The 25655-nt window shown below is 39.1% G+C and overlaps 1 protein-coding gene across 1 annotated transcript in view; it reads right to left on the bottom strand.

Annotated features, from left to right (window-relative positions):
• The window catches only part of LOC139691101 (discoidin domain-containing receptor 2-like), a 283388-nt gene extending 257953 nt beyond the window's left edge, over window positions 1-25435 (bottom strand). Inside the window, exon 1 of the mRNA XM_071588869.1 lies at window positions 24048-25435. Within this exon, the coding sequence (XP_071444970.1) occupies window positions 24048-24144 (97 nt within the window). The 5' untranslated portion in view covers window positions 24145-25435. The remainder of the gene's footprint in view (window positions 1-24047) is intronic.
• Window positions 25436-25655: the final 220 nt, after the last annotated feature.

Below are 25655 nucleotides of genomic sequence, written 5' to 3'. Positions count from 1 at the left end.
ACGCACCGCAATCCCTCCCCCTTTCCCCAAACCCACAGCCCCTTTGAGACGCACGCCTCCTTTTCTCCAGCCCCACCCATCCCTCTGGGCAAACCCCGCGCACGGGTGCCCCCACCGCCTTCGTCAAAGGAAGACGACGAAGGATACTAATTCCATGGCATAATTATGAGCCCCGGGCGGTTGCCAAGAGAATCCGCTGCCTGCCGCGTGGGCGGCATGAGAATCGAGAATCGGCGGCGGCGGAAGCGGTGCCGGCGTCGGTAGCAGAGAGCGTCGGCAGCACTCTGGAAGAGGCTAGGCCACACACTATTCTTTCGGCGAGGGAAGGCGGTATCCTCCCTTCGGCCGCACTATCAATCCCAGACGAGTGGACGGAGGCGCTCACATATCTCTGACGAACGGCGCACCCTCGCTCGAACCCAATAATAGACTACGTTCCTCTCTTCCCCCCCCCCCCAACTCCCCTCTCTCTACCACGATTTGCTTTGGGCCTATCAGAGCATTGCTGGAAATGGACGTATTGCAAGATGAGGATAGCCGTTAATTGTGGGAACAGTTCCCACCCTTCCGCGACAGGAAACCTATTGCGCCCTGCGGGTTCCTCTGGAAGTCACTGAGCAATCGATCCTCTCTCTGATCGAACGCACCGAGGAATGAGCAGCACGGATGCTTAGATTAAATTTTCAAGCTCTGAGGTGGAAGGGAAATCCTTTAATCCATAATCCTGTTAGCTTTATTAGAAAACGAGTGATAGCCCTCAGTAAAGCGGCTGATGCACAATCGCTTCGAAAAACCGCTGGTTAACATTTTATTTCAGAACGTTTTTTTTAATAGGGGATCGTATATTTCGCTTTAAAAGTTATTATTTAAACAATGATCAATAACCAGATAATAGCTAAAAAGCTATTTTATGCAAAAATTTGTACGTAAAGCACCCAAAACGCGACAAGTAGTACAATTCATACTCGGCAAAACTTTGCAATACCTTCGGCGAAGAATTTCATTCTCCCTACCATTTAATATTCCCATCATATCATATAAAGGTAAGATAATATAAATATATTCTTAAAAATAGTGGTGCTTTATTATATTTATTGATTAGGGTGTAATTTTACCGCAATTGTCAATTGACTAAAATCTCAAGCATTGTTCTGTGAATATTTGTAGCGCATATATCATTTGTAAATATCTCACTCAACAGCTTCTTAATATCATTATATTTTCATGGTATTTCACCGTATAAGGTTATAACCGAGAGAGATGAGAACTTCATTCCAAATTAAGCTGTAAATTTCTATTATAATAAAATATTATGCACGATGGAGAATATGTTGACAGTACTGTTCAAACTTATATATTAACGTTTCGCTCTTTTACGGCCAGTATTTTCGAGGACAACAGCCGATTGTTACCGAAAGAATGCATTTTTTTCTTCGAAAAAACTGCTCGAGAAGTAGAGCAAACCATTAGGGTGTATTCACCGACATTATGCCTGAGCTTCCAATAGTTCCGTCATTATCTATTGTATCGACCAAATTATCAGGAAAGATCAGTTACTAAGTGATTCTCCAAATTTAAGTGTCTCAATTTTAAGATACTATTTATTTGCTGGTTTCTCAAATACCATGCATAATTAATATTTTCTGGATTTTGCAGTTAGAGAAATTCTCTTATTAAACTTCATACCAATGGAATCGGATTTCTGCAACGTACGACACACGATCACAGGAAGTTTATTCTATTCTAATTTAACTAATTCTAATTTAACTAATTCTAATTTAATATTTCTTAGAAAGGAAATTAACCAAATGAAAGTCCATTTAATTTAGGAATTAAGGCACTATGTGACATTATTTCGTGTATCTCGATGAAATTATATTGTTTTTAATCCTAATACCGCTTTTAAACCATGCACATAATTCCAGTAACTAGATAATTGCAGCCGATAAAACACAATTACAATTTTTTGGATCGTCACGTGAGGATTATATTATTCCTTAATGCACTTAAACTGCAGACAATGTACCGAAACAATTAAACCAGGCTCTGTTTTACTAAGTAAGCCATTGTTAAACGCTACAAAATCTATTATGTAGTCCCTGATATTATGTTGCAAAGAATCTCCACTGAACATCAACAAAAGGATCTACAGTTTCACATTTTTTCCAGATAGGAGAGAAATCAGTGTTTTCCTATTTTAAATGTTCCAAAATCCTTTCGTGTAAGGAAAATAAAAAATCCAAGAAATCCCTACTTGCAAAAAATAACATATGTCGCACCGCTTGAGTTTTGATTTCAAGGAGGAACGTCCGTTGCAGCAAAGACTTTCCAAGGGTCGCGCAAAATATATCCATATAGTTATTGTAATGAAATTTTCAAATGTCTAGTAGTTCAATGACTTCTCATTGTTTGGAGCAACAGTGCAGCAGGAACGCCTGTCTTAAGAGGGCGCCATAAGTTGACGTCAGCAGGCGCAGTTCCTTTAATGAATCACGCAATCAGAGCAGGAAAATATATCTTAAAGCACTTTCAGACAATGGGATAACAGATCGCCCCACTAATAGGTTTGGTGATTAGGTGGTACCGTCCCACTCTCTTGCAAAGTCGCCTTCCACCAACCGCCAACATCCTTCCCCTCAGCCTCCCCCAATTTTGCCCCCCCACCCTCTCCCGCCATTCCTCGGGATCCCCCGCGGCGCGACTGATGAATTACGGCGTGTGTATAGGGGGCGTGACCGTTCCTCCATCACGCCTCGTACGCCTTTTATTTCATCTCCCGTGCCCGCGGATCAACCCCTCCCACACACACACATGCAGATACACAAAGAAAAAAGTCTGAGTGACGGCAAAAAGGATCTTTTGTGGGTTTAACCGAACCGCAGACTCGATTATCGTGACGCCTTTGTTGTAGGAGGGAGTCGTACTCCACCCATTACATTTTTTTAAATTCACGAGCAAAACCCCGCGCCATACCACCTCGCCACTCCCCCCACCATCTCTTCGTACCCTACACTACCGCGTTTCTCGAAAGTCCCCTCCCATCGGACCGACGCGGAAATTAAATTCGTGATTCACCTCCAGCGGCAGGATCCGTCCGCACCACCAAACGGTTCCAATTCTTTCCCTCGACGCGGGCCCACGTGGTTTTCGACCTCCAACCGCTTTGAAATCATTCGTCGTACCGAGTCAACACCCATGCCACCTTATATAACCCTGGGCTTCCTTGAAGGAGTCGGCGGATTTAAAAATTTATGGGGCGGACCCGCGGACATCCGCACCAAATTGACTACTCTGGATCTAATCAGTCGCTCCCAGAGGGCACAGGCTGGATTTGGAAGATGGGCACGCTGAGGCCTGTCGTTTGAAGATAATGAATCGAGCGAGAAAGGAGCCGAAAGCCAAAGGATTTATTTTCGTTTAGTCTTAAACCGCCGCTTGGTGAGAGGCTCTTTTCCACCGATCCATACAGAACCTCGTCCGAATTCCAACTGACAATCGAACTGTGGGTTCAATGAAGACCAATTCACAGCGCTTTCTTTGGTATTCAACTACTATCCTGAAAGCTTAGTATTTTGCTCGTCCACGCTTCATAACCACTCTAGTCCAGCTGACAGACAATGAAGATTGAAATAATTTTCCAGGGTAAAATATTTACGAAGAGCTCTTCGATACATTGAAGCCAAGAGCCGATTACCATAATGAGTCTGGCACATGATTGGCAACGCTAATCATATACAGCAGTCTACAGACTTTATAGTACTCACATTTGACGAGATGACTCATAAGTAACCATAAACATTTGATCAATTTTCAAAATTGCCGAACTTCAAAGTTTTTAGCTTTTTTGCAACATAAATTATGATGTTTTTGAGAAGAACTATACGATATATTATTTGATTGTAAGGTATCGTGAATTCTTATTAACCACCTTATATTCAATTTCCCAGAAGCGAAAAACCCGAAATGCTAAGCAATTTAAATTAAAGTTAAATAAAACTGAAATATCAGGGGTTTTATCACTCTATTTTTATTTCATTAATTGAAACCCGCCAAATATATATTGTGCTAATCTGTGAGGAAATAAACCTATGGTAAAAAAATGAAAAAAAACAAGTAATTACTCACTTTAGAGTCTCCAACAGCAACATTTGCCATTCAGATGATTGAGGTTACCATTTGCTGTTTTGGAAATTGAATTTTCTCACCATGTGAATTAGCAAATGATACCTGTTTGACATTTAAGCTTGAATTAATTGCGAAATCAAAAACTCATGCGTAACCTAAACGCACTTGCGGTTTTAAGAGAATAATTTTGAAAAAAGAGACTTGGCGGCTCGGTGTAGCTATTACATTTCATTAATTTTTTCAGTGAAAATAAAATAAATGCTACTAACAGATCACATTGCGAACAGCTCCATTAAGTTTACATTAGGTGAATTGAAAATTAAAATGACAGTTGAAAATGTAGTGGATGGCGTTTATACCCGATTCTGTGGAATTATCAAACTGACAATGACGGGATTGACTCTAAACTTCATCATACATCTGTTATCCCATATTTTAGGACATGTCGACCTCCATTTACGCAATAATTCATCATGGCCCTAATGGGTACTCAGACCTACTACTTAATATCATATTACACATTTAGATGTAATTTGACAGTAAAAAGGTAGATGCCATGTCAACTCAGTACACAATAATGCTCTTGGAGAACTATTCAATCTGACTAAAAATGCTATTTTCAAGAGTAATCAGAAAATTTTAATACTTAACGAAATTGTAAGCATATCACAATGATTCACATACTAATTTGTCTTTTTTTTCCAAAACAGATTAAAATCGAATTTTCATACGATGAGTAATCGAACTGTTAAATTAGTAGACTGTGATTTTACCTTTACCTTTCGCTAACTGCCCGTTCTAATCCTCTTCGTCATGTACTCGGCGCAAATTAAATACTCTATAGTTTTTAAATACAATATGCAGTAATACTTGACTTGCCTATCATAAAAATTTGTAATATATATAAATTTCAAAATATAAAAAAATGTAATAAATTGCTAATTCTTTTGTTTAAAATACCGTTTAAAAACTATATTATACCTTTTATAAGTTCTATGAATATGTATAACACGATAACAGCAGCACAATTAAGTCAAATAATAATGGTATCGAAAGAGAAAAATTACCAATTTCCAGCTGACACTACCAGAAAATGGTTGAGAAACTCAGGTATACATTAAGGGCTTGTGAGATACGACGAGCAATGACATGTCCACGCAATTGAACTCTACGATAATTAATTAACTAATGCTTTAATTCACATTTTGACAATTCCTCATATTTTTTTTGATTTAGAGTTATTTCCGCTAAGTCTTTTGGTGCAATAAAGCCCGTCCCGGCTTATCATAATAAGCAGATGAAATGATTGAATTCCATAGCTCTAACAATCACCGCCAGGTTAAATCATGAGACACCTGAAACAGACTTTCAGGTTCATGCTCATCTAAGTGGTAAATGGATCAGCATCTGGATAATTCATCTACCAGCCGGAATGCCAAGCACAAATGCTTGGCGAAAAAGTGAAACAAAAACCATTCGTTTTAATTTTGTCTCAAATATTTACAGTGAATTTGGTAGCTTAATATGTGAAAACACACGTTTATTATTTCCAGTTGAACTAAAATCTACATAATTTTGTAAGGAACATCTCAATCCATATTAAGTTCATAAATATTTGATTAGGGTTTGACGTAAAAATAGAAGGAATCGAAGGCCAAAGAAATAGTTTGAAGAATAAATAACGTTTATAGCTCACAACTGCTCTTGATCCAACTTCCACCCACACATTTCCTCTATACTAATGCTCCCTTCATTCTCCTCATTCCTGCGTCCCAGCCCCGCTCTCTTGCCACGGACCCCGACCACTCCTCTCGGGGTGCTACGTCTCGCGAGAGCCGTGATAAAAATTTCTCGCGTCTTCGCTACATCTTCGTGTGCGTGCACGTGAGCCGAGAACAATAAAGACTCCCAAACAAACTCCAACGCCCTTTCACTCCCGCCCCTCCGCCATTACACCTCCCGTCTCCACCTGAATATCATTATTTTTTTAGACTCCGAGGGAACATCTAAACAGTTACAAACAAAAAAAAGAGGGCCTCATTTCTCCCATTGTTTGGGAAGAGAAGAATGGGTGATAATGTATTCACATCAGGATTCGGGCGAAATTGGACGTTTTCCACAATAATTCCGCATCTTATTACCACGCCACGGGGCGAAAGACGGACTCCCTAATGTGCATTCGAGAGAAGTGGCGATTCCCACGCGCCTCTCTGATAAAGACATTTCTCACTCGAAGGTTCCTTAAAGTGATGAATAATGATTGCGTTCTTTTATAATGGGTATAATTTCACGATTCGGCATTTATCCTAACTCTCGATGCAAGAGACGCGATATCCTCTGTTTCTTTGTTCAAGTAAATAGATCAGATTCCGACTAGTACCTACTTGGCAAGTATCTGTAGCTAAAAAAACACCCTCACCGGGAAATTTTAGAATCACCTCGAAGCAAATTATATGTTTGGCTCGATCTTTTGCGTTTTCATGTTTAAGATTTTTAACGCTGGATAATTTTAAACTCCAACTTAAAATTATGGGAAGGGAGCAACACAAAATTCTTCACCTATTTAAACATCCTTTGTATGTTAGAATGCTGCGCTCAATAACGAGGATAATTTTACTGAAATATATAATTAAGTTCCAAGACTTTGAAAAAATAACATCACAATACCATCCTCACCTCCAAGTCTTTCGTGATGGTATCTTACCTGATGATAAGATTAGCATTAGTACGTACGACCTATACTTTTCAGTAGGGTGCTCGTGCTTTAATCGGTGGCGAGGTAACCATGCCTTGTTCTTCGCATATTTAGGATGACGCCAGAGTAGTCATATATTCGTAAAATTCTATGACCAATGCGTTGTTTTCGATTTCTATTTGAGTCGATTTTTCCAACTGTTATTTTAATACTACTAAGAGGTATTACGATCTATAAAGAGAGTATCTATTCCAATCAATCATCAAGTCCATTCAATTTTCTGTCCAAAAGCTAAAGCGCCTTACATTTTAATTATTTTTACTGATACAATATATGATTTGATCTAAAGTCCAGCCACTAATTACCTTTTAAGATAGCACGCAAAGAAATGAGAAACCAAAAGGATCACTGATTGGACGCGCAATGTAACTACGACCATGCGTCAGGATTATGCCATTATATTGAAGATTAAGTAATATTAGTGTCATCGCATGCAGGACACAAATTGTACTTGAAACGATATCACTCAGAAAAATCAAAAGTTCATCAGATCGCAAGTTCCTGGGAATGTAACTAGTACGGAGAACGCGACCAACTTTCAACTACTTGCCTGAAACACGATTTCAGGGTAAGGGTAGAATATGCCATCAATGTACTGGATACTTTCGTATTTTACTGTAGTACTTCAAAATTTCTTTAATTATTCACCATAGAAGGATTTGGCGAAGCATTTGTTGTAGTAAAGCAACCTACATGAAATTGGTTGCTTCTGGGAGGAATTATATACTAGATGGAGAGATTTAAGTTGGGAAGGTAAAGTTGAAAAAAACACCGGGTTTAATACACCACTAAAAGGGTCGGTCCCTTGCAAAAAATTCTAAGCGGGCTGCTATAGCAAGAGGAACATGCAACACAAATTAGGAATCCTCCCCAGCATTGAAAGTAGCTTTTATGTCACAAGGAGAATGACTCATAATGCATGAAAATAATTAGCTTTTCACATATGAAAGAGAATCCATCCACTTATTCGATATACATTGAGTAGATTCTGCTTCTTGAGTCGATAAATATAAAAGACAATAGTTCAAAAAAGAGTTTAATCATAGCATGAAAAATCTTGAGAATACTGAATACGTGAAATAGTTCCTAAGAGAGAGCATATATGGATTAGAAACGCTTCTCAAATTTCCTAATGTACGAATCGATTGACTTACAGATAAATTTTTCAATCCTTTTTTAAACCTACTTGAGAATTCACATGACCACTCGAGTGGAGAGGGTGAATATAGATCACATTACCAACTTGGACGCAGGTTTTGTGTTTTCATGAGTGGGGAGATGGGATTTTTCGGTATTGATTTTAGGTGCGATATGGCATCAGTTGTTGGAATATCTTCTAAAACCAATTACTGCCGACAACGAACGTCAAGAGGGGATAGATAATAAAAAGGCAATCAACTACATTTTAACATGGACGATGGTAATTGAGTTTTTTGAATATGATTTCATGCGCAATCTTTCTTGCAAACTTCCCCTTTCATCAAAGACGAGCTGGTACCAAATAAAAAGTTAATGACTCCCCAAAATAGTGAGATATCATTCTTTGAGAAAGAACCTGGATATTTTACCCGAATACTATAAATTTCTAAATTACGCAGACTTATACTTTACCACTCTAATTTTATTACAATGCCACGCGTTTTGAGGTAACTATATCTTCAGGTGACTATATTAAATGACTATATACACTCATGTATTGTCATGATTGCATTAACCTGAAAATGCCGTAGTGACGTCGAAACCCGGTGTACAGTATGATAAAAATACAGTGTTAAAGTACAAGACTAAAATATTTATCAATCATTTCCATAAAAAAGGTATTGTAAGTAAGCAAAGTAAAGAAAAAGGTATCTGAGACTATATTTCTATTTAAAGTAAACCATTTTTACCAGGCTTCATGTCCCACTTAAGGATTAATATCATCATGAACATTCAATAAGATAGTAAATTCCTTTTGATTTTACAAAATTTAAAGAGACATTACTTTCCCTCACAATAGTTATCTACTACGAGGATGGCAAGGCAAGCATTACGTGCTGTATAAATAAATGGCATAATCAATATAATAGGACCTAAAATAAGCAAAACTCGTCAAATAATGCACTATAAGTTTCGTTGCAAAAATGTGGATGTAATCTGTAACAAGAAATTTTCGCATAAATAATCAACCCATCGGTATGGTATTTCATTTTGTTGAGATCTCCCTAATAATGTTGGGGATTTGTTTTTTTCTATCTCAACACTCCCCGTTAATCATTCGAATTACTTCCCTGTTCTGATTTTTATTTTGCATTTTTAAGTTTCGTAGGATTTTTAATGAATATAGCAACCATGCAAGTATGCACGTGATTAATTCCTTTTCCGTCCCTTCCCTCTCGTTTCTTCTAAAAAAAAAGTGCCTATTCCCGAAAATCCCGCGATCGAAAGTCCCGTCTCGCCGCTGGGACCCTGCCCTCCCCGCACCCCAGCCTTCCCCACCCCGCTCTGGAGTGAGCCGACGACCCGAGAAAAAAGTGACATATGCTAAGCAGGAGCGAGGTCCGACAAAGACAAAAGGGGTGCGGGCCGAACTGGCGGCGGTGGCGGTGGAGATTGGCGGAGAGTGATGCCTGCCACTCATCATCCCCGACGGGCACCAAGTGAGGAGGGAACTGGCCATTATTATCAGCGCCATGGATTTCCGTGATACCAAGAGGCAGGCGAAGTTACGGAGTCGGGGTGAGAGGAAGGGAGGGAACTGGAGAGATGGAAAATGGGAAAGATTTCCCCCGGCGGTACAAAAAGACTGCGCGCGTACCCACAATCTTATACACTATGGGAACGAACACTCGGGATGCGATGGGATATTGGATTTGGAAACGGGACGAAGTTTTTTGGAAAAAAGAAAAAAAAATTCACGATAGCGAATGAAGCAGTTCGCTGGGTATTCGTTTCTTTTCATCTGCTTTTAATCTTCTTCGTAAAGATGTGCTAGAGCGGAGGGGGTCGTACTGACAAAGTACAAGATGCGATGGTTGGCAAGGGGAGGAATTCAACCAGGGGAGGGGAAGAGAAATAAGAGGGAGAGAGAAAAAAGCAGCCCATTTGAAGCGTGCGGGGATGTTTATTCATCCTTCAACACAATTTCAATGGATTTGTTTGTCTTTGAGCAGCACACACCCTCAGACGAGGAGGCGCACACGCGTATTCGGGAGACATGGGGTGTCGGCGAGTGTCATACTACTTGAATGAAAAAGAAGGAAATCCAAAATAAGAGTGCTCGGAGGAAGAAAGATGAATGAGAGAGACTAGGGTGATGTCATCCCAACCGACGCGGTCCTTCCGACGGATTGAGGGGTTGACTGAATGCATGCTTTGGTTCGGCCACCATGGACAGGAAAACCGGCTGTGCGGATTAAATCTGACAAACACCTTGAAAGAAAGAGCTAGAAAAAACCGGAGGGGATAATTCTATTTGTGACTCCAAAATAATTGAAAGGGGATGAAAAGCTCTCACCTGCAAAAAATACCATGTGCATGGTCACCATAACCATAAATATCATCGCTGTAGGTATTGAGGCAGCTGGAAGTGTATTTGATTGAACAAGAATTTGTCCAAAGAGTAACGATAAGATTGAAGCAATTGAAGTCCTTTGACTCAGCAGAGTAAACCTTACATGATTTCATCACTAGCTACAAATTATATTCAAGATTTCTGACTGCATTCAATTGCTTTTAAAAAATAAGTGCAGCTTCCAAATAAAAATGGAGATGTTACAAGATTGGATGTGTACAAGCTATAAAAAGATTTAAAATAATATTTGAACAAAATAAACACGGTTTTCTTGCTACATTAGCTGAATTATATTTTACTGAAATTATGTTCGTTAAAAGGAGATATATCACCGTAAATTTAAAAAATGCTTTAGGGTGAATTTTAATAAGCATCGAGCGTTTGATAAGGAAGAATGATTGACCTTTAAATCGAGGTTTTTAATTAAAAATATTCTGCACTGTACAATTGTGCAGTAATGAGGAAATAGTTCCCGAGTATCAGAAAATAAATAATATACACAAAACGGAATATCAGTCCGCATCAACAAATGGCAGCAATGTATTGCCGATGAAATACTCTGCTCAACACCGAAACGCAAAATAAATATTCGTCGCAGAATAAAATTCCAGCTAATAGCAAAAGAGGTAACTAACTACCATGAAGAAAATATATTCCTCCGAAACATCGACCGCGGAATCGATAATTTCACGAGTTTCTCCGAAGTCAAATTTCACCCCCGTTCCGCAGCTTTTCCATAATTCGATACTTCGAACCAGTCGCAATACCCTCAACCAACACTGAACCCAAGATTTTTCAACCACCGATGAGGCTGTGGATCGAAAGGGTACCTCAAAATCACACACACACAAACACTCACAAAAGAGATAGCCGATGAGGAAACAGGTAACTCCTGACAAGAGAAGAGAGTGCAGGGCCTTGACAGAAGGCTTTCAGGCAATTCCCTTTGGAAAGTCAAATATTGGCCATAAGGTGGCGCCTGTGTGTCTGGGGGCGGGGCGCTAAGGGAGTTTTTATAGGGATGAGGGTTAGAGAGGGTAAGAAAGGGAAAGCTGGGAAGGAGTGAGGAGAAGGGAAGTAGGGAGAGGGAAGGTGAATCGGGGTATGGGGATTGGAGAGGCGGAGCTGCGGGTTGGAGAACTTGAATGGGGCTGGGAGGATTGGGATGAAAGAGATATGAAAGGCGGCGGTGGAGGGAGGGATTGGGAAGGTGTGGAGAGGGCGGAGGAGGAGAAGTGGAGTTGGACTCAAGGAAGGGGCGGAGGAGGAGAAGTGGAGTTGGACTCAAGGAAGGGGCAGAGGAGGGGTGGGAAGAAAAAAAAACAGGGAGGAGGTCGCTGGGGGTTTTGGAGGGGGTAAGGTGGCGTGAGGAAGGGCAAGGATGGAGAGAGAGAGAGGGAGTTGAAAGAGCACAAGGGAGCAACTACACGCGGCTGGCACGCACGTGTATCGATCAGGGAGAAGGGGGGTAAAGAGAGGAAAGAAGTGCCTGTGACGTGAGAGAGGAACGGGAAAGGGGAAGGCAGAGAGGGGGGTGGGAAGGACGCGTGAGGCAAGTGAAGGGTTTTTTCGGGAGAGCAGGGCGTGTGCGTGAAGGGAGGGAAAGGTTGCCTCTGTTCTGGTGGAGTGAGCTGGAGCGAAGTGGTGGGGAATCCAAAAAGAGGATAAGGAAGAAAGGAGAGGAAATGAGAGTTCAAGAATTAGGGACCATACTTCATTTCCACGAAGTAAGCCGTAGGATTTCTTTTAATTTATTCCTTTACCCCAACGAATACGATATTTCACGCCGCCACTTTCATTTGTTATCAAATTAAACATGACCACGAAATATTCACCACGAAGCCGGACTCGCAACCAATGCTCACCCGTTCAGACGATTGCAAGGTATGCTCTCAAATTATAAGTCATAATCTGAGATGAAATGAAAATAGTAATGTAATATTACATTGGAGTTTTTATAATTCCCATTTTATTAATTTACAATGCGGTTAGAATTAAAAAAATACAAACTTGAGATCCGTTAAAACAAATGTAGATTAATATACAAAGTTAGCACTCTAAACCATCATGGCGCTGCTCAACAAATCCCAATGATTTATAAGCAGTTACCAATTGAAATGGCAGAAAAAATAGAATTCATGATTACTTTCCAAAAGTTAAAAAATATTATCGATGAAACATAAGCAAAAAGGATTCAAATAAAGAATAATATAGAAGCACGTTTAAATATTGAAAGGTTCTGAGATGCTTAGGGATATGAATGTGAATACCAACCCTGAAAATAGGAGGAAGTACGTGCAAATGGACTGCTGCATATAGACACGCCTTATTGCAGGAATATACATTCGCATGTCACTTTTATTATTAAATTAATCTCGGTGAATTTTAATTCGAGAAATATAAGGTTCAATATTGGATGAACGATGAAATTATAATAGCTTTACTTTCTCCACAATTATATGAAACTTTGCCGTATGTATGAAATATTGCCCTACCGCATACAGTATAAGGGCCTACAGGGAGTGCGGATCTTCATATGAGTAGGGGTTCTATCAGCTTGTAAATAGCTAAAATGATTATTTTAGTACATTTACAAAAACAAAAGGATAAGGAATAAATCTCTCCACGCAAATTGGCAGGGAAGACCTCGATATAGCATTAGCTGCTGAATCCTAAGTAACAAGATAGGGGTTGTTTAGACAGCGAGAAGTAAACAACTGGGGGAGTGGGGGAGAGAAGCCGATGGAAAGGGATAGGAGATATCTATGTGCTGAAGGAAGGGGCGAGAGGCATTGATTAAGGGTGGAGAGGCAGACAGGAGCGGAAGGACGACCCAAGGTTTTATGGGCTCTGGTTTAGTCGGAGCTTCCAATTGGTCGCAAATTGGGAGAGAAAGATCAGGAGTGTAGGTACGACTCGAGGAGAAGGAGAGACAACTAGAGTGGACGTACGAGGAGCAGTGGAATCTCGATGAGGACCCGAGACTCAGCAACGACTCAAAATTCAGACTTGAGACAGGGCCAAGGGGGGTAAGGTGAAAGCGGTGAGTCGATGTGGAAGGCTACGAGCATGAAATTCGGTTGTTTGACCGAGATGAGAGCAAGGAAATGATGTGCGCATAGGACTCAAGAGCAACGTAAAATCGAAAGAAGGGTGAAATAAAATGGATACACACATAATACATAAATAAATAAATAAATATATATATACATATATATATATATACATTCATACATATATATATATATATATATATATATATATATACATTCATACATATATATATATATATATATATATATATATACTACCTTAATCAAAAAGTTCCAGGAATAACCACCGTGTGGCGCTCCCATCATTCCGATTTGAGTTCTGTTTTTTTGTTAAATTGGTACATCTGTTGTTGATATTCCCTTTAAATCTTAGTGTCATAACTTGACATTTGCAAAAGTTACGTAGCCAAGAGTACATCTATCTCTGTGTGTGTTGGCGATTTTTTACAATTTCAGAAATGGATTTAAATTTGCAACAACGAACTTGTATTAAATTTTGCGTAAAAAACGGATTTAGTGGCGCACGGACGTTGGAAATGTTGGAAAAGTGTTTCGGCAACGATTCTCTAAAAAAACGGTCGTTTACCAGTGGCACGAGCGGTTCAGAAGTGGTCGTGAGTCAATCGAAGATGATGAACGCAGTGGCAGACCATCGACATCGAAAGTCGGTGAAAAAATTGATAAAGTAAAAGAAATGTTGGTCAATAACCGCAAATTAACCATCAGAGAAATAGTGGAGGACTTGAACATTGCCTATGGATCCGCCCAAGACATTGTGGTTAATGATTTGGGTTTCCGTCGTGTAGCAGCAAAGTTGGTGCCAAAAGACCTTAATTTCATTCAAAAAAGAGACCGTGTTGACGTCGCAAAAGACATGATTTGCGAGGCTGAATCCGATCCCACATTCATCAAAAGGATCATTACTGGAGACGAGACGTGGGTTTATGAGTACGACACGCAATCCAGACATCAGGCAAGTGAATGGCGTTCACCAAATGAGCCGAGACCAAAAAAACCACGTCGTTTTCAGTCAAAAAAGAAGGCAATGCTGACGGTTTTCATGGATTACAACGGTGTAGTGCATCATGAATTTTTGCCAGAAGGCCAGACAGTAAACAAAGAGTATTATTTGGGCGTTATGAGACGTTTGCGTGAAGCAATTCGCCGAAAGAGACCAGAAATGTGGGCAGAAAACTCGTGGATTTTGCACCATGATAACGCACCGTCGCACAGTGCTATCATTATTCGTAATTTTTTGACGAAAAATGCAACAAATACCATCCAACAGCCACCGAATTCACCTGATTTGGCTCCCTGTGACTTCTTTCTGTTCAATCGAGTTAAAAAACCATTACGGGGAACGCGTTTTAGCAGCCGAGAGGAAGTAATGGAAAAATCGCAGGAAGCACTGATGGACATACCGAAAACCGAATATACAAAATGTTTCGAGGATTGGATCAAGCGCTGGCATAAGTGTGTTGCAGTCGATGGGGATTACTTTGAAGGGGACAATATAGATTTAGATGAATAAACTTGTATTTTTAATTTTCTGAATTAATTCCGGGAAATTTTTGATCAAGGTAGTATATATACATACATATATACATACATACATATATATTACACACACACATTTATACACACACTCATACATAGACGGAGGAAAAGGAATTTGAAGCGGGATGGTTGTCCAGTTCCCATCGACGATCACTACTACTACTGCTGCTCCTACCGTTACGCCGCACAAAGCATTCCCGCCATCACATATCGACCGCCGGTCGGTGGGTGGGGGGGGCGGGAGAGGTCAGTGGGGAGATTGGGGTTGTGTGTGTGAGAGAGAGGAAATTTTGTCAGCGTTCCGCTCGCCTTTTTCCCTACGACGCCCTCCTCTCTAGACCCCTACACTCAGACTCATTCCTCCCCACGACCCCTTCACCCTTTCATTCCATTCCGCTCGTTTTTCGGTTCGTCCGGTCGGATTTTAGAATTCGTGAACCGTTCCTGTGTGACAGTCGAACCCGATGCCGGAACAATAAGGGTCACGACTTCTGAGTGCAGCCATACGTGCTCGAACATGCATGCACACGTGCGGCGCTTGTGTGAGGAAGAGGACGGGATGAAACCAGACAGGGACATTAAACGTCATTGAATTTTTTTCATTTAAGCCGTGGCCTCGCTAATGAAGCAGTAAAAGGTTGCAAAGGTCACACAATGGAACCATGGAAAGGATTGAGGAAGAGATACCACAAATATTCGGCACAATCATAAGACGTGAGTGGACAGAGAATTTCGGTGCTAGTATGTATAACGATATCTGTACAATTAACGCGGGAAGTTTCAGATGCGGATAATTACAGCGATATAGGGAAGGTACGAAGATCTACAGTGATGATAGAACGTTTACTTTTAATTTATATTAAGATCGCCATAAAGGATAAGTTGTCTATACTGACAGCATGACTCGCATCCTTGCAATCAAAACGATTATGCGTGATATACTGAAAGAAGGCACAGGAAAAGAGAGAACCACTCATGAGGCCCGATAGAATACGATACATAACCGGAGACGTCTAAAATAATGTAATCGATTGGTGACGTTAGAAAAACTTCATTGGGGAAGTATTAATCTAAATATTTTCCCGGAAAAATCATTTCTGCTAAAGCTATTTAAGGAACTTTCAACAGAGCACTGTATGTGCAATATACATGTATACGTTATCGGTGATTAGATAAAATTAACACCATGTTTAAAAGTTACCAAAACAATATATATATAACAGCTAGAAATAGAGTACATAGGTGGAACGTTGTACATTTAAGAAAGGATGATTTAGGGAAATTATATTGGAAAGGAATTATGCAATAAGACATGATATCATTATGGACGATGAAGCATAGGGTGAAGCACGCGAGGGTAATTTGTGAGCAAGAATTTCCGTCATGACTTGCCCAAATATGGTGTTATATATTACCAATTTGTGTAAAAAACAGCGTTGCTAAATAATATATTTGAGGCATAGATTTCACACAAACTAATTTTAATTAACTCAAATGTATAGTAAAGGAAATTTTAGACTTAAATGCTGTGACAGTCGGACAGTAACTGCATTTATATGGCATTAAAGCAAAATACATAAAATATTTCAAACAGCTTAGTTTGAACCAAAGTTTTAGGTTACTTAGTATACTATATACATATGTATTTTGAAATGGTTAGACCGATGGCATATTATCTGAATCTTCTGCTTAGTTTTCTTCACGCCCTTGCTCGAAATAAGACATTTTTAAAAGTAGAACCTTTAACCGACCGACTTTTTAAATCGAATCTAGATGACAGAAAAGTTTGACTCATTCATATTTTTGCGGCTGAATATAGTACAAAACTAAGAAGTAAGGTCTAAAGAAAAATACAAGGAGCTCAACGGAATATTAGAGGAATGGATATTGCGGAAAATATGGTGCTATAAAACTGTAGAAACGATAAGGATATAAGTGTAATCTTTTCAGATCAAGTTATACACTGCTCTCTATCATATTCAAGTACTTTGGTAAATTAATACTTCACATTTAAATTTTATCTATCTCATAGTAACCTATTTTTATACCACGGTCCCTTCAGATCTAAATCATCCTTGTATAGCCAAGACTTTACTAGAAATATATCATAAGTGAGGTGCAAATAACATTTTATTAGGGCATCATATTTATAATATTTGATGATGTAATTGGTTTTAATGGACCACTGATTATCAGTGAATAGTTCAATATCAAACGAAACTTTTACGAAAATATTTTACAATTTGGAAGAAATTTACCGCAGCTGAGGATCGTTAATGCTAACAGCCAGTTCGATAAACTCATATTAATGGTAAACAATGAACATTAATGATATACTTATTCGCCCGGAAATGTGGCATTTATATTTACAGCTGTTGTACTTTGTCTTCAAACGTGAAATAGCACTGGCACATCTCGCTTTCTAGTAAATGGGGTCAAAATAGAGTACGTTTTGCCACCAAGTAAACCTTGTCAAAAATTAAATGCTTGCGGACAGAGTTAAGTAACTTCAAAACGAAGAGTTTTGGCGTTTGCTTGGTTGTAATGATACATATCATGAAACACCTCTTCTTCGCAAGCTATACCCTATTATCTACCGATTAATATTCATATTTAAATTAAAATCATGTTACACGTGCATTTTTTTAGCTGTTGAAATAAATACTTCAGGTCAGTACACCTTAAAGGGCATCCTGTATATGCAATTGTGACCTCAAGAAAAATAAACTTTAGCAAAGAAGACTTTCACGACTATTTTTCTACCAGTTTTGGTTCAGTTTGGCTTGGTGGGTTCTTTTACGCTATAAAAGTAGTAATGAAAGTATTTATTGTTCAATTAGATCAAATATATAAGGGGGTATCGTAGGGATTTAACCATTTCTAAGACGTAGCCGAGATATCTGGATAAAATTTACTTTGCATATTAATAGATCCTTATGCACATAATGTTGTAAATTACAAACACTAATGTTGTTTTTTTTCAGGAAGCCGTAGATTGGAGTGCCTCAGAGTATAGAAAATATACAGGATCGCTGTGTGATTAAAGTTACTTCATTTGAAAGGTTTAAGTGCCCGAAAATCTACTGGGCCGAAAAGATGGCTGCTCATGTAAATGGTAGCCCGTCGTATGACATAGTTCAGATGGGGAAAAGGAATTTTCAACCTGGCCACATGTCCCTCACAGACGATCCAAGAAGTGGAAAACCATCACCAACGGACGATGCAGCCACAGTGAAGATAGTGGAGGACTTTATTCTATTAGGCCGTAGAGAAGCCATCCAAATTATCATAAAAGAGACTGATCTTAGAAACGACATGGTGTGGAAAATTATTCATTAAGAACAACACATGACAAAGGTGTCAGCACACCAGGTAGTCTAATAGTAGTCTACGACTACTGACTCCTCTTCAGAATTAAACACAGCGTGACTTGTTCAGGGAGATCTTGAATCTCTCGGAGCAAGACGAAGAGGATATTTTTGGTCGTCTGGTAACAATGGAAGAATTTTGGATCGTAGAATAGCAAAAATAAAATTACAAAAACTAAAAGAATTAAAAGATAGTGGATTTAGTGAATAATATAAAAAATGGGGAAAACAGAAATATTCGTACAGTAACAGCAGTACAATGACGTGAAATTACTTACTTCTCGAAATTTTCATTCCAGATTAGAAGCATCATCAAAATACTGGTAATTGAAATTCACTTATGAAACTCTGGGAACAACCCAAGTCAAGCTTAACAGTCGTAGATGAGATGGATGCACAATGAATGAATCACCTCGATTAATTTTGGATCTCGGTGGAGGAAGAAAAAATTGAAATTTCTTGCATAGTAAATTGCATAGAAATTTCTTGCTATGGTAAATATAATTCAAAACTAATTATTCCCACCCTTCTCATTAATCTTCTCCCATTAAAGCCTGCTGATTATCCAAAATAAATTTTCTTTAATTTTTTTATTTAAAGCGAGAAAGTGGTTATTTTATGTTTTCTCATTGGTATAGCCTAGAAAAAAGAGCAGAATATTGGTACTGGATTCCAAAATTCACTCTATCTTTACAATGTGTAAACTAACCATTAGTGTATTGCTGAATATGAGTATTTAATAATTGGTCAAATGAGGTATCATCAATGCAAGCATAGAATTAAGAGAGGGAATGAATACATTATTTGATTAACTAATAATTGGAGTTCACGTTCATAGTTGGTGAAAACAATTTTAATCAATGCTCCCTATCTTCCTGAATGTTTATCTAGAAGGAAATGCGGCATTAGGAGCAAAATCCGGTAGCACAATCCATTTAATAATTCCGGAGGTAAAAGCTGAGTTTTGGAAGTAACCACGGCATCCCAGAAGAGCAGTGGTTGTTTCCATTTATTTCACGACCCATATTGGCCGTCGTGGCTTGCCGCTGGCGCAAAGTGCGCTCAAGGCACGTACGCCTCTCTCCACGGTTAGGGCCCAATCGTGCATTTGGCACACCGTCATTTGCACATGCAAGGAGTAAATGTCATTGAGAGCGCATGCCTTTTATTGCTTTCATTATGAATACTTTAAGCAGTTATTCGGACGTTCTCCCTGCAGGAAAAACTTTCGTGGAAATCGGAAATATTTTGCCCCGGTAGCTGAGGGTAGCAGATAGAGATATTCCTCTCTTTATCTCTACCAGTAATCGTAAGGTACCACTGCAATTCTGTCATTGCATACGTGAGCTCTTATCCTGGCCCTTGCTTGATTGCTCAAAGATATTCAGAAAAAATGAATATGTATGAGGTTACCACACAAACATCATTTCGGATGGATAAAATTAAAATTACGCGTGTTCATTAAACTCAATTATAATTAAAATGTAAAAAATTAAAAATTATAAATGTAAGCAATATATTTAAATTATCGACAAAAATGTCACATGGATTCAAAATTAGAATGTGTCACAAATGCTAATGTTCGAATATCCTTAGCAGCTACCTAAAATGGTATCATACATTGGATTGCGTAAAGTTGAAATAGTCCCAGTTTTTATTCAATATTATTATTTTGTGATCTAACGTTAAGGAGAGGTTTTGGATGGCACACAACTCAACACCGTCACATTGATTGCTAAGCCCCGCCTAAAGCGAGAGAAATTGACACCGAATAATACTGTAAAACTTTCAGTAATAACGCATGTGTATGTATATTTCAGCTCATTTATTCTGTCCAATCCGTCCATCCTTTTCACCACTCCAACCTTCGCTGCCTCACGTTCTCTCCTATTACTGAGTTTTTAACATCTCTTTGCCAATCAAAATGCTCTGCATTTGTAATTCTTGCATTCTTTGGATTTAATTCAAAAACTCTTCCTTCTCTCCCTCCATGCCTAGTATTCGTCTGGTTTCTCTTTAGTCTATTTTCGCTATTCCTTTACCACATTCAAATTTAAAAAGCCTCCATTTCAAGACTATCATCATTCTTCAAAGATGATGTGCCAACGCCGTACAAAACCACGCCCAATTAAAAATTTTTCACCGCTCTTATCTTAGCATCCACAATCAAAGCCGCTATCATCAATTTCCTCCTCATTGTGAAATCATCTAGGCCTAACCTTTTTATCCTTCTCATGTCCTCCTACGTTAGCTACATATATTTAACTCCTCTCCGTCAATTTACTGATAATACTAAGAACCACTTCAGCTGCATACGAAATCAAATCATTTTTTATCACCCTCACCTAAGGCTGTCTAACATTTCTCAAGAAACACAAAATCCCCATAGCCTCATTTTATTTCAATGCACTGAAGGCCATTTCAATTCAGCTATCTAGAATGCCTGGATCTAAGTAATCAAATCTACAAATATTCTCTTTCCATGCCTAAAACCTCTGGTGTAATATCATTACTATAAAGATTCAATAAGTGCTCTTTCCATTTTATTTCAATAATTCCTGGTTCAATTATTAATATTTATGCCAAATAATTGATGTATACGGATCCTCTTTCTAACTTCGTGATATTGTCATCACTTTTCTGAACATTCTTTCCATTATTTACATCATTTATAAACTCTCCATATCCTCGAATTGAGTCTTTCACCACTGTTCTGTCGCTCTCTTAGTTTCTCGCTTCAGTTCATTATCAATCTATTTGAACTTCCTGTTCCTTTTTTATGAGTTAAGTTCCTCCATTTTCTTCTCTCATTTATAATCCTAATCTTATTGCCTGTGATACCTAGTTTTCTTTTTCTTTAGCAATTAAATGTTCCTATAGTTTTATTTGCAGCTTCCAATAATCGTTATTTGTTACTTTCTCTTCTATCATTTTTGTACCAGTCTCTCTGTCCACACACATTATTTTTTATCGCAACCTAGTACTACCTTTTCCCTCCGGTTAATGCTTCTACATTTATTTTCCTCATTTTTCTTTATTATTTTTTCTTTTGGCATCAGAGATTGCATTTATTTTTGCTCAATTATGATCTGAATCCAAATACACTCCCGCGAAGCTGTGCGAATTAATCACCCTGTTCCTAAATCTATTTCCAACTACAGTATAGGATAAATAACATCTCCCTGAAATTCAGGGAATATTCCACGTGTACCTACGCCTTTTGTGGCGTCTAAACCACGTGTTGATGATGATTAAACCGCGTCTCCTGGAGAACTCAAATGCTTTCCCCCTACGGTCATTTCCTGATCCTAACCTTTAGTCCCCCATCTCACTATTCCTTCGTCTACCATCGCGTTCCGATCTCCCATAATGATCAAATATTTCCCTCCTGAAATACCCGCAATGATGTCCTCTAACGGATCGCACACTCTGTCAACATTTTCCCCGCTAAGATTGCTTCAGCTTTTATTTCCACTAATAATATGTCATCATTCACTTCCTTCCGTGTTCAATGCGTGTCTTCCTGCCTTCTTTTTAATTACACTGTTACTCTTCGCTGGGTCTCTCTCCCTCCCTAGGGGATTACTTTAAATCACTGGCCACAGAAATTCCTGATTTCCTTTTATCTCACCTAATGGCTCTAAAATTACCTGTAATTCCTCCGGGCCGAGTGTCATAGTGGCCAGAATTACATTCCATAGATACAATTGAAAAACAATACATACCGGTGATACCCAAATTTAAGGTGAAAACTTGTTTATTATATATGTATTCTTTACAGGAAAATTTCATATAGTAAAATTTAAATTATAATTCCTTATGTTATATATTTGTGATTTCCCTTTGAACGAATGGCAGAGGGTCCTGCTTCCTGTATTAACCCCATTCTATTCTATGAGTTTTGGTTGGAACTCTTCTGCACCAATCAAAACTAACAATCTAGTCCTTTACTATGAGGAAATTAAATAGCTCATCTACCTGCATATGTTTGGTTCAATCTGCCAAGTTGATCAATGGAGTAATATATCAAATACATATTCCCTTTCCCTGACAAAAAAACATTAATTTCGTCATTCGTTCCCGTTGCCACCGCGGCTTGAAGTATCCTGCACGTATAATCGGCCAGAGTTCCCAAGATTTTACATGAACTCCATGATATTTGTATCGTCGCCTTGCGTGCTTGGGCACTCATAACGGAAGTCTATTAAATGTGAGTGACGTAAGTATCCTATCCAGTAAACGTGACCGATGGCCGTTTTACTTTCACCAATTCCTCATGATTCGGCCGAATGCGCCACATTCAAATACTAGACGCTCGGCCAGAACCAAGAGCAATCGACCGCACTCACCAGTTTATGTAGCACTAGACCTCCCTTACACTCGTCAAACTACTATATTCCGTCCTTTTCATACTTGGTTGAGCAGGAATGCAGTGCGCAGTAAACCGCTACTACCCTGATGTTTGGCCGAGATTTTACAAGATAATGAATACTCCACGATTTCTGTCTAATCCTACTCACTAGTTTTCATGCATAGTGGACACCAGAGTTGGGTATCATTTATTCCTACGACAGCTGCAATAGATTATCGTTAAGATTTTCCAGAATTCTGGTGCTAAATGCGCTTTGAATCCAAGGAACTCCAAGGATTAAAGCAGAAAAAAACTCCAGGTTTGAGAATCAAACTGAAGACCTTAGGTTTACTGGAGGGATATATGTTTTCGTCGTTGAACCGTTTAGTAATTTTCGTCAATTACCGTGTATTTGTGTGCATATGTGTGTGTGTGCAGTGTGTATGTATGTGTGTGTACATATGTATAAGATGACATTTGGACGGCACATTAGAGCACAAAAATATAAATAGAAACGCGTAAAAGGACACTCACATCTCAGAGAGTTGTGAGTGTCCTTTTACGTGCTTCTACTTCTAGCGTGCTTCTTACGAGCTTCTGGCCTTCTTCATATCAGAGCCTGAAGTTACGGCGAAATGGCCCGCTCCCACCGTAGAAATAGTTTCATTGAATAAAATACCGGTGAATCACATTTTAATTTTCAAAAAAAAGGTCCCTTTCAAGTTTTAGATGCAATATGCTAGTAAATAAAACAAACAAATGATAATGTTTATTTTTCTTCTCCAAAATTGGCACTAATTATAGGAACGATATTTTTCAAATGCACATAAAGTAAATATGTGATTAAAAGTGATTTAACACATTTTAACAGTAAGAATGTTTAGAAATTTACAATATTTATGCAAAATATTTGAAAATATATTCTATAGTTTATATTTAAGAATATGATACTCACCATTTTAATTTACTGAACTGACATAATATTATTGAGATTTATCACGACTTAATATGTATTTTGGGAAAGAAATCTTTCAAAATTTGATATTTACATGATTTGAATCTTGTATAACCTAAAAATCAATAAATGAAATGGGCATTAAATATCGAATGTTTCTTAACCGTTTCAATAAAAGTTTGTGTTTACGATAAAATCGATACGATTAACGTAAAAGGAGTATGAATTAACTTTTTAAAGCGTATATAATATTTAATCAATTATTCAAAATCATGAATCGGGATAAACAACCGCTGTCATGTACGAAGAGCAAAGAAAAAATACACTCACCTAACTCCAAAGCTCTGCAACTCTGATGAAATATCAGCGCCATTGTCACCACGGTGGCCAGGACCGGAAGCAAGGGGCGAGTATCCCAAGCAGCCATATTTTTCTATGAAAGAGCTTCAACGGCAGAGGGCATAACCAATCACACACACGGCACAGCACACACGAGGGAACGAGAATAGACTCGCACGTGTCACTCTTCGTATGTAGGCAATTCAGGGCCCAGATTCAATTCCTCAAATAAATTCAACAAATGTTTGTCAGCCTAAACACAAATATATTCGAAATTCGGGGACACCGTGAAGAATTCACAAACACAGACACAAGGGAACACACAATAAAACTAGCATTTTAAACTCCGAACGAAGAATCAGCTTGTCAATCTTGCCTTTTTTTGATTTCCATACCATAAAACCTCAAAGCAGTAGTTCCAAATGCAGGTATAACCAGTTTCGAGTATTACAACCAAGATTCATTAACCGTTGCCTGCTATAAGGTAATAAACGTCCGATTTAACGAAAACGAAACAGGTGCAACAAAATACACCCTAACCCTCTCCATCCCTGCCCTCGACGTGTAGTGGTTCGTTCATTTCTGAATTGATTTATTTACAAAATAAAAAAAGGAAGGCAGCTTTGAAGCAAGTGGCACGCTTTCATAAGTCCACTTCCCTACGGACAATCTTCCACAATTTCAAAGCGTTAAGTGACTGTATGCCACCTAGGTCAGTAATCACCAACTAAACTCAAAGCATTAGCAAGACGTGTCAAATCTCACAACGGCTACCGAGAGATAACTCCCGTGCTGCTGATTTCTGAGACTTCAGAATATTCAGGAATAAATTTGAGTGTTCAGAGTAATAGCACCAACGCTATTCATCGCACGCGAGGAACGAGGGATATGGAGGAATTGAAATAATTACTCTGTAACTGCGGGTGCACTGTCGACAACAATAGACCTCGCACGGGTTCGCGATTGGAGGAGCACAGAATCCTACGGCCGGAGCTAAGTACCCTCAGTTACCGTGCAGGAGGAGTTGCCGACCCAAATGACGGAGAGAATGGTTGAGGGACAACGGACGTGGAGGGAGTGGAGTAGGAAGGGGAGCGGGGGGAGCTGATGGAGAGGAGAAGAGGGAGAGGTGAGGGAGGCACATAAACTCTGAAGCATTCCTAGCACCACATTATGGGGCCCTGGAGCTGTGTCACGATGGCGTGGTGCTCATCCGCGCAGCGTCGTCGCTTCACGCACCGCCCCAACGACAGACCCAGCCACCAATTGCGATCGCCTCGGGACGATTTGTGTCACGTGGGCAGTTTGCAATGACGTCAACGCGAACGGCTTCCTCTCCCTCGTAGTATGCCGGGCCGATGGTTGAAAATCCTCGCCACAAATGTGTGTCCCTCGTTTGAATTTTTTCCCAGCGAAGAGGATTGATGATAACGGGTCCGGCTATACCTGAGAAGGGGGAAAAGAAGTAATAGGAAATGTTTAGTGAATGAGAAGTGAAAGACACAATTTCAATTTGTAGCAAGAAGCTCCCGAACATCATCAACATTTTACAAATATGTGACTAGATGCTAATATGATATCTACACATACAATAGACAA

This window comes from Hetaerina americana, unplaced genomic scaffold (assembly GCF_022747635.1).
Source record: "Hetaerina americana unplaced genomic scaffold, ioHetAmer1.1.p SCAF_3, whole genome shotgun sequence".
Taxonomy (NCBI): domain Eukaryota; kingdom Metazoa; phylum Arthropoda; class Insecta; order Odonata; family Calopterygidae; genus Hetaerina; species Hetaerina americana.
The sequence above is the reverse complement of the archived record's forward strand: the minus strand, read 5'-3'. Positions and strand labels throughout refer to the sequence as shown.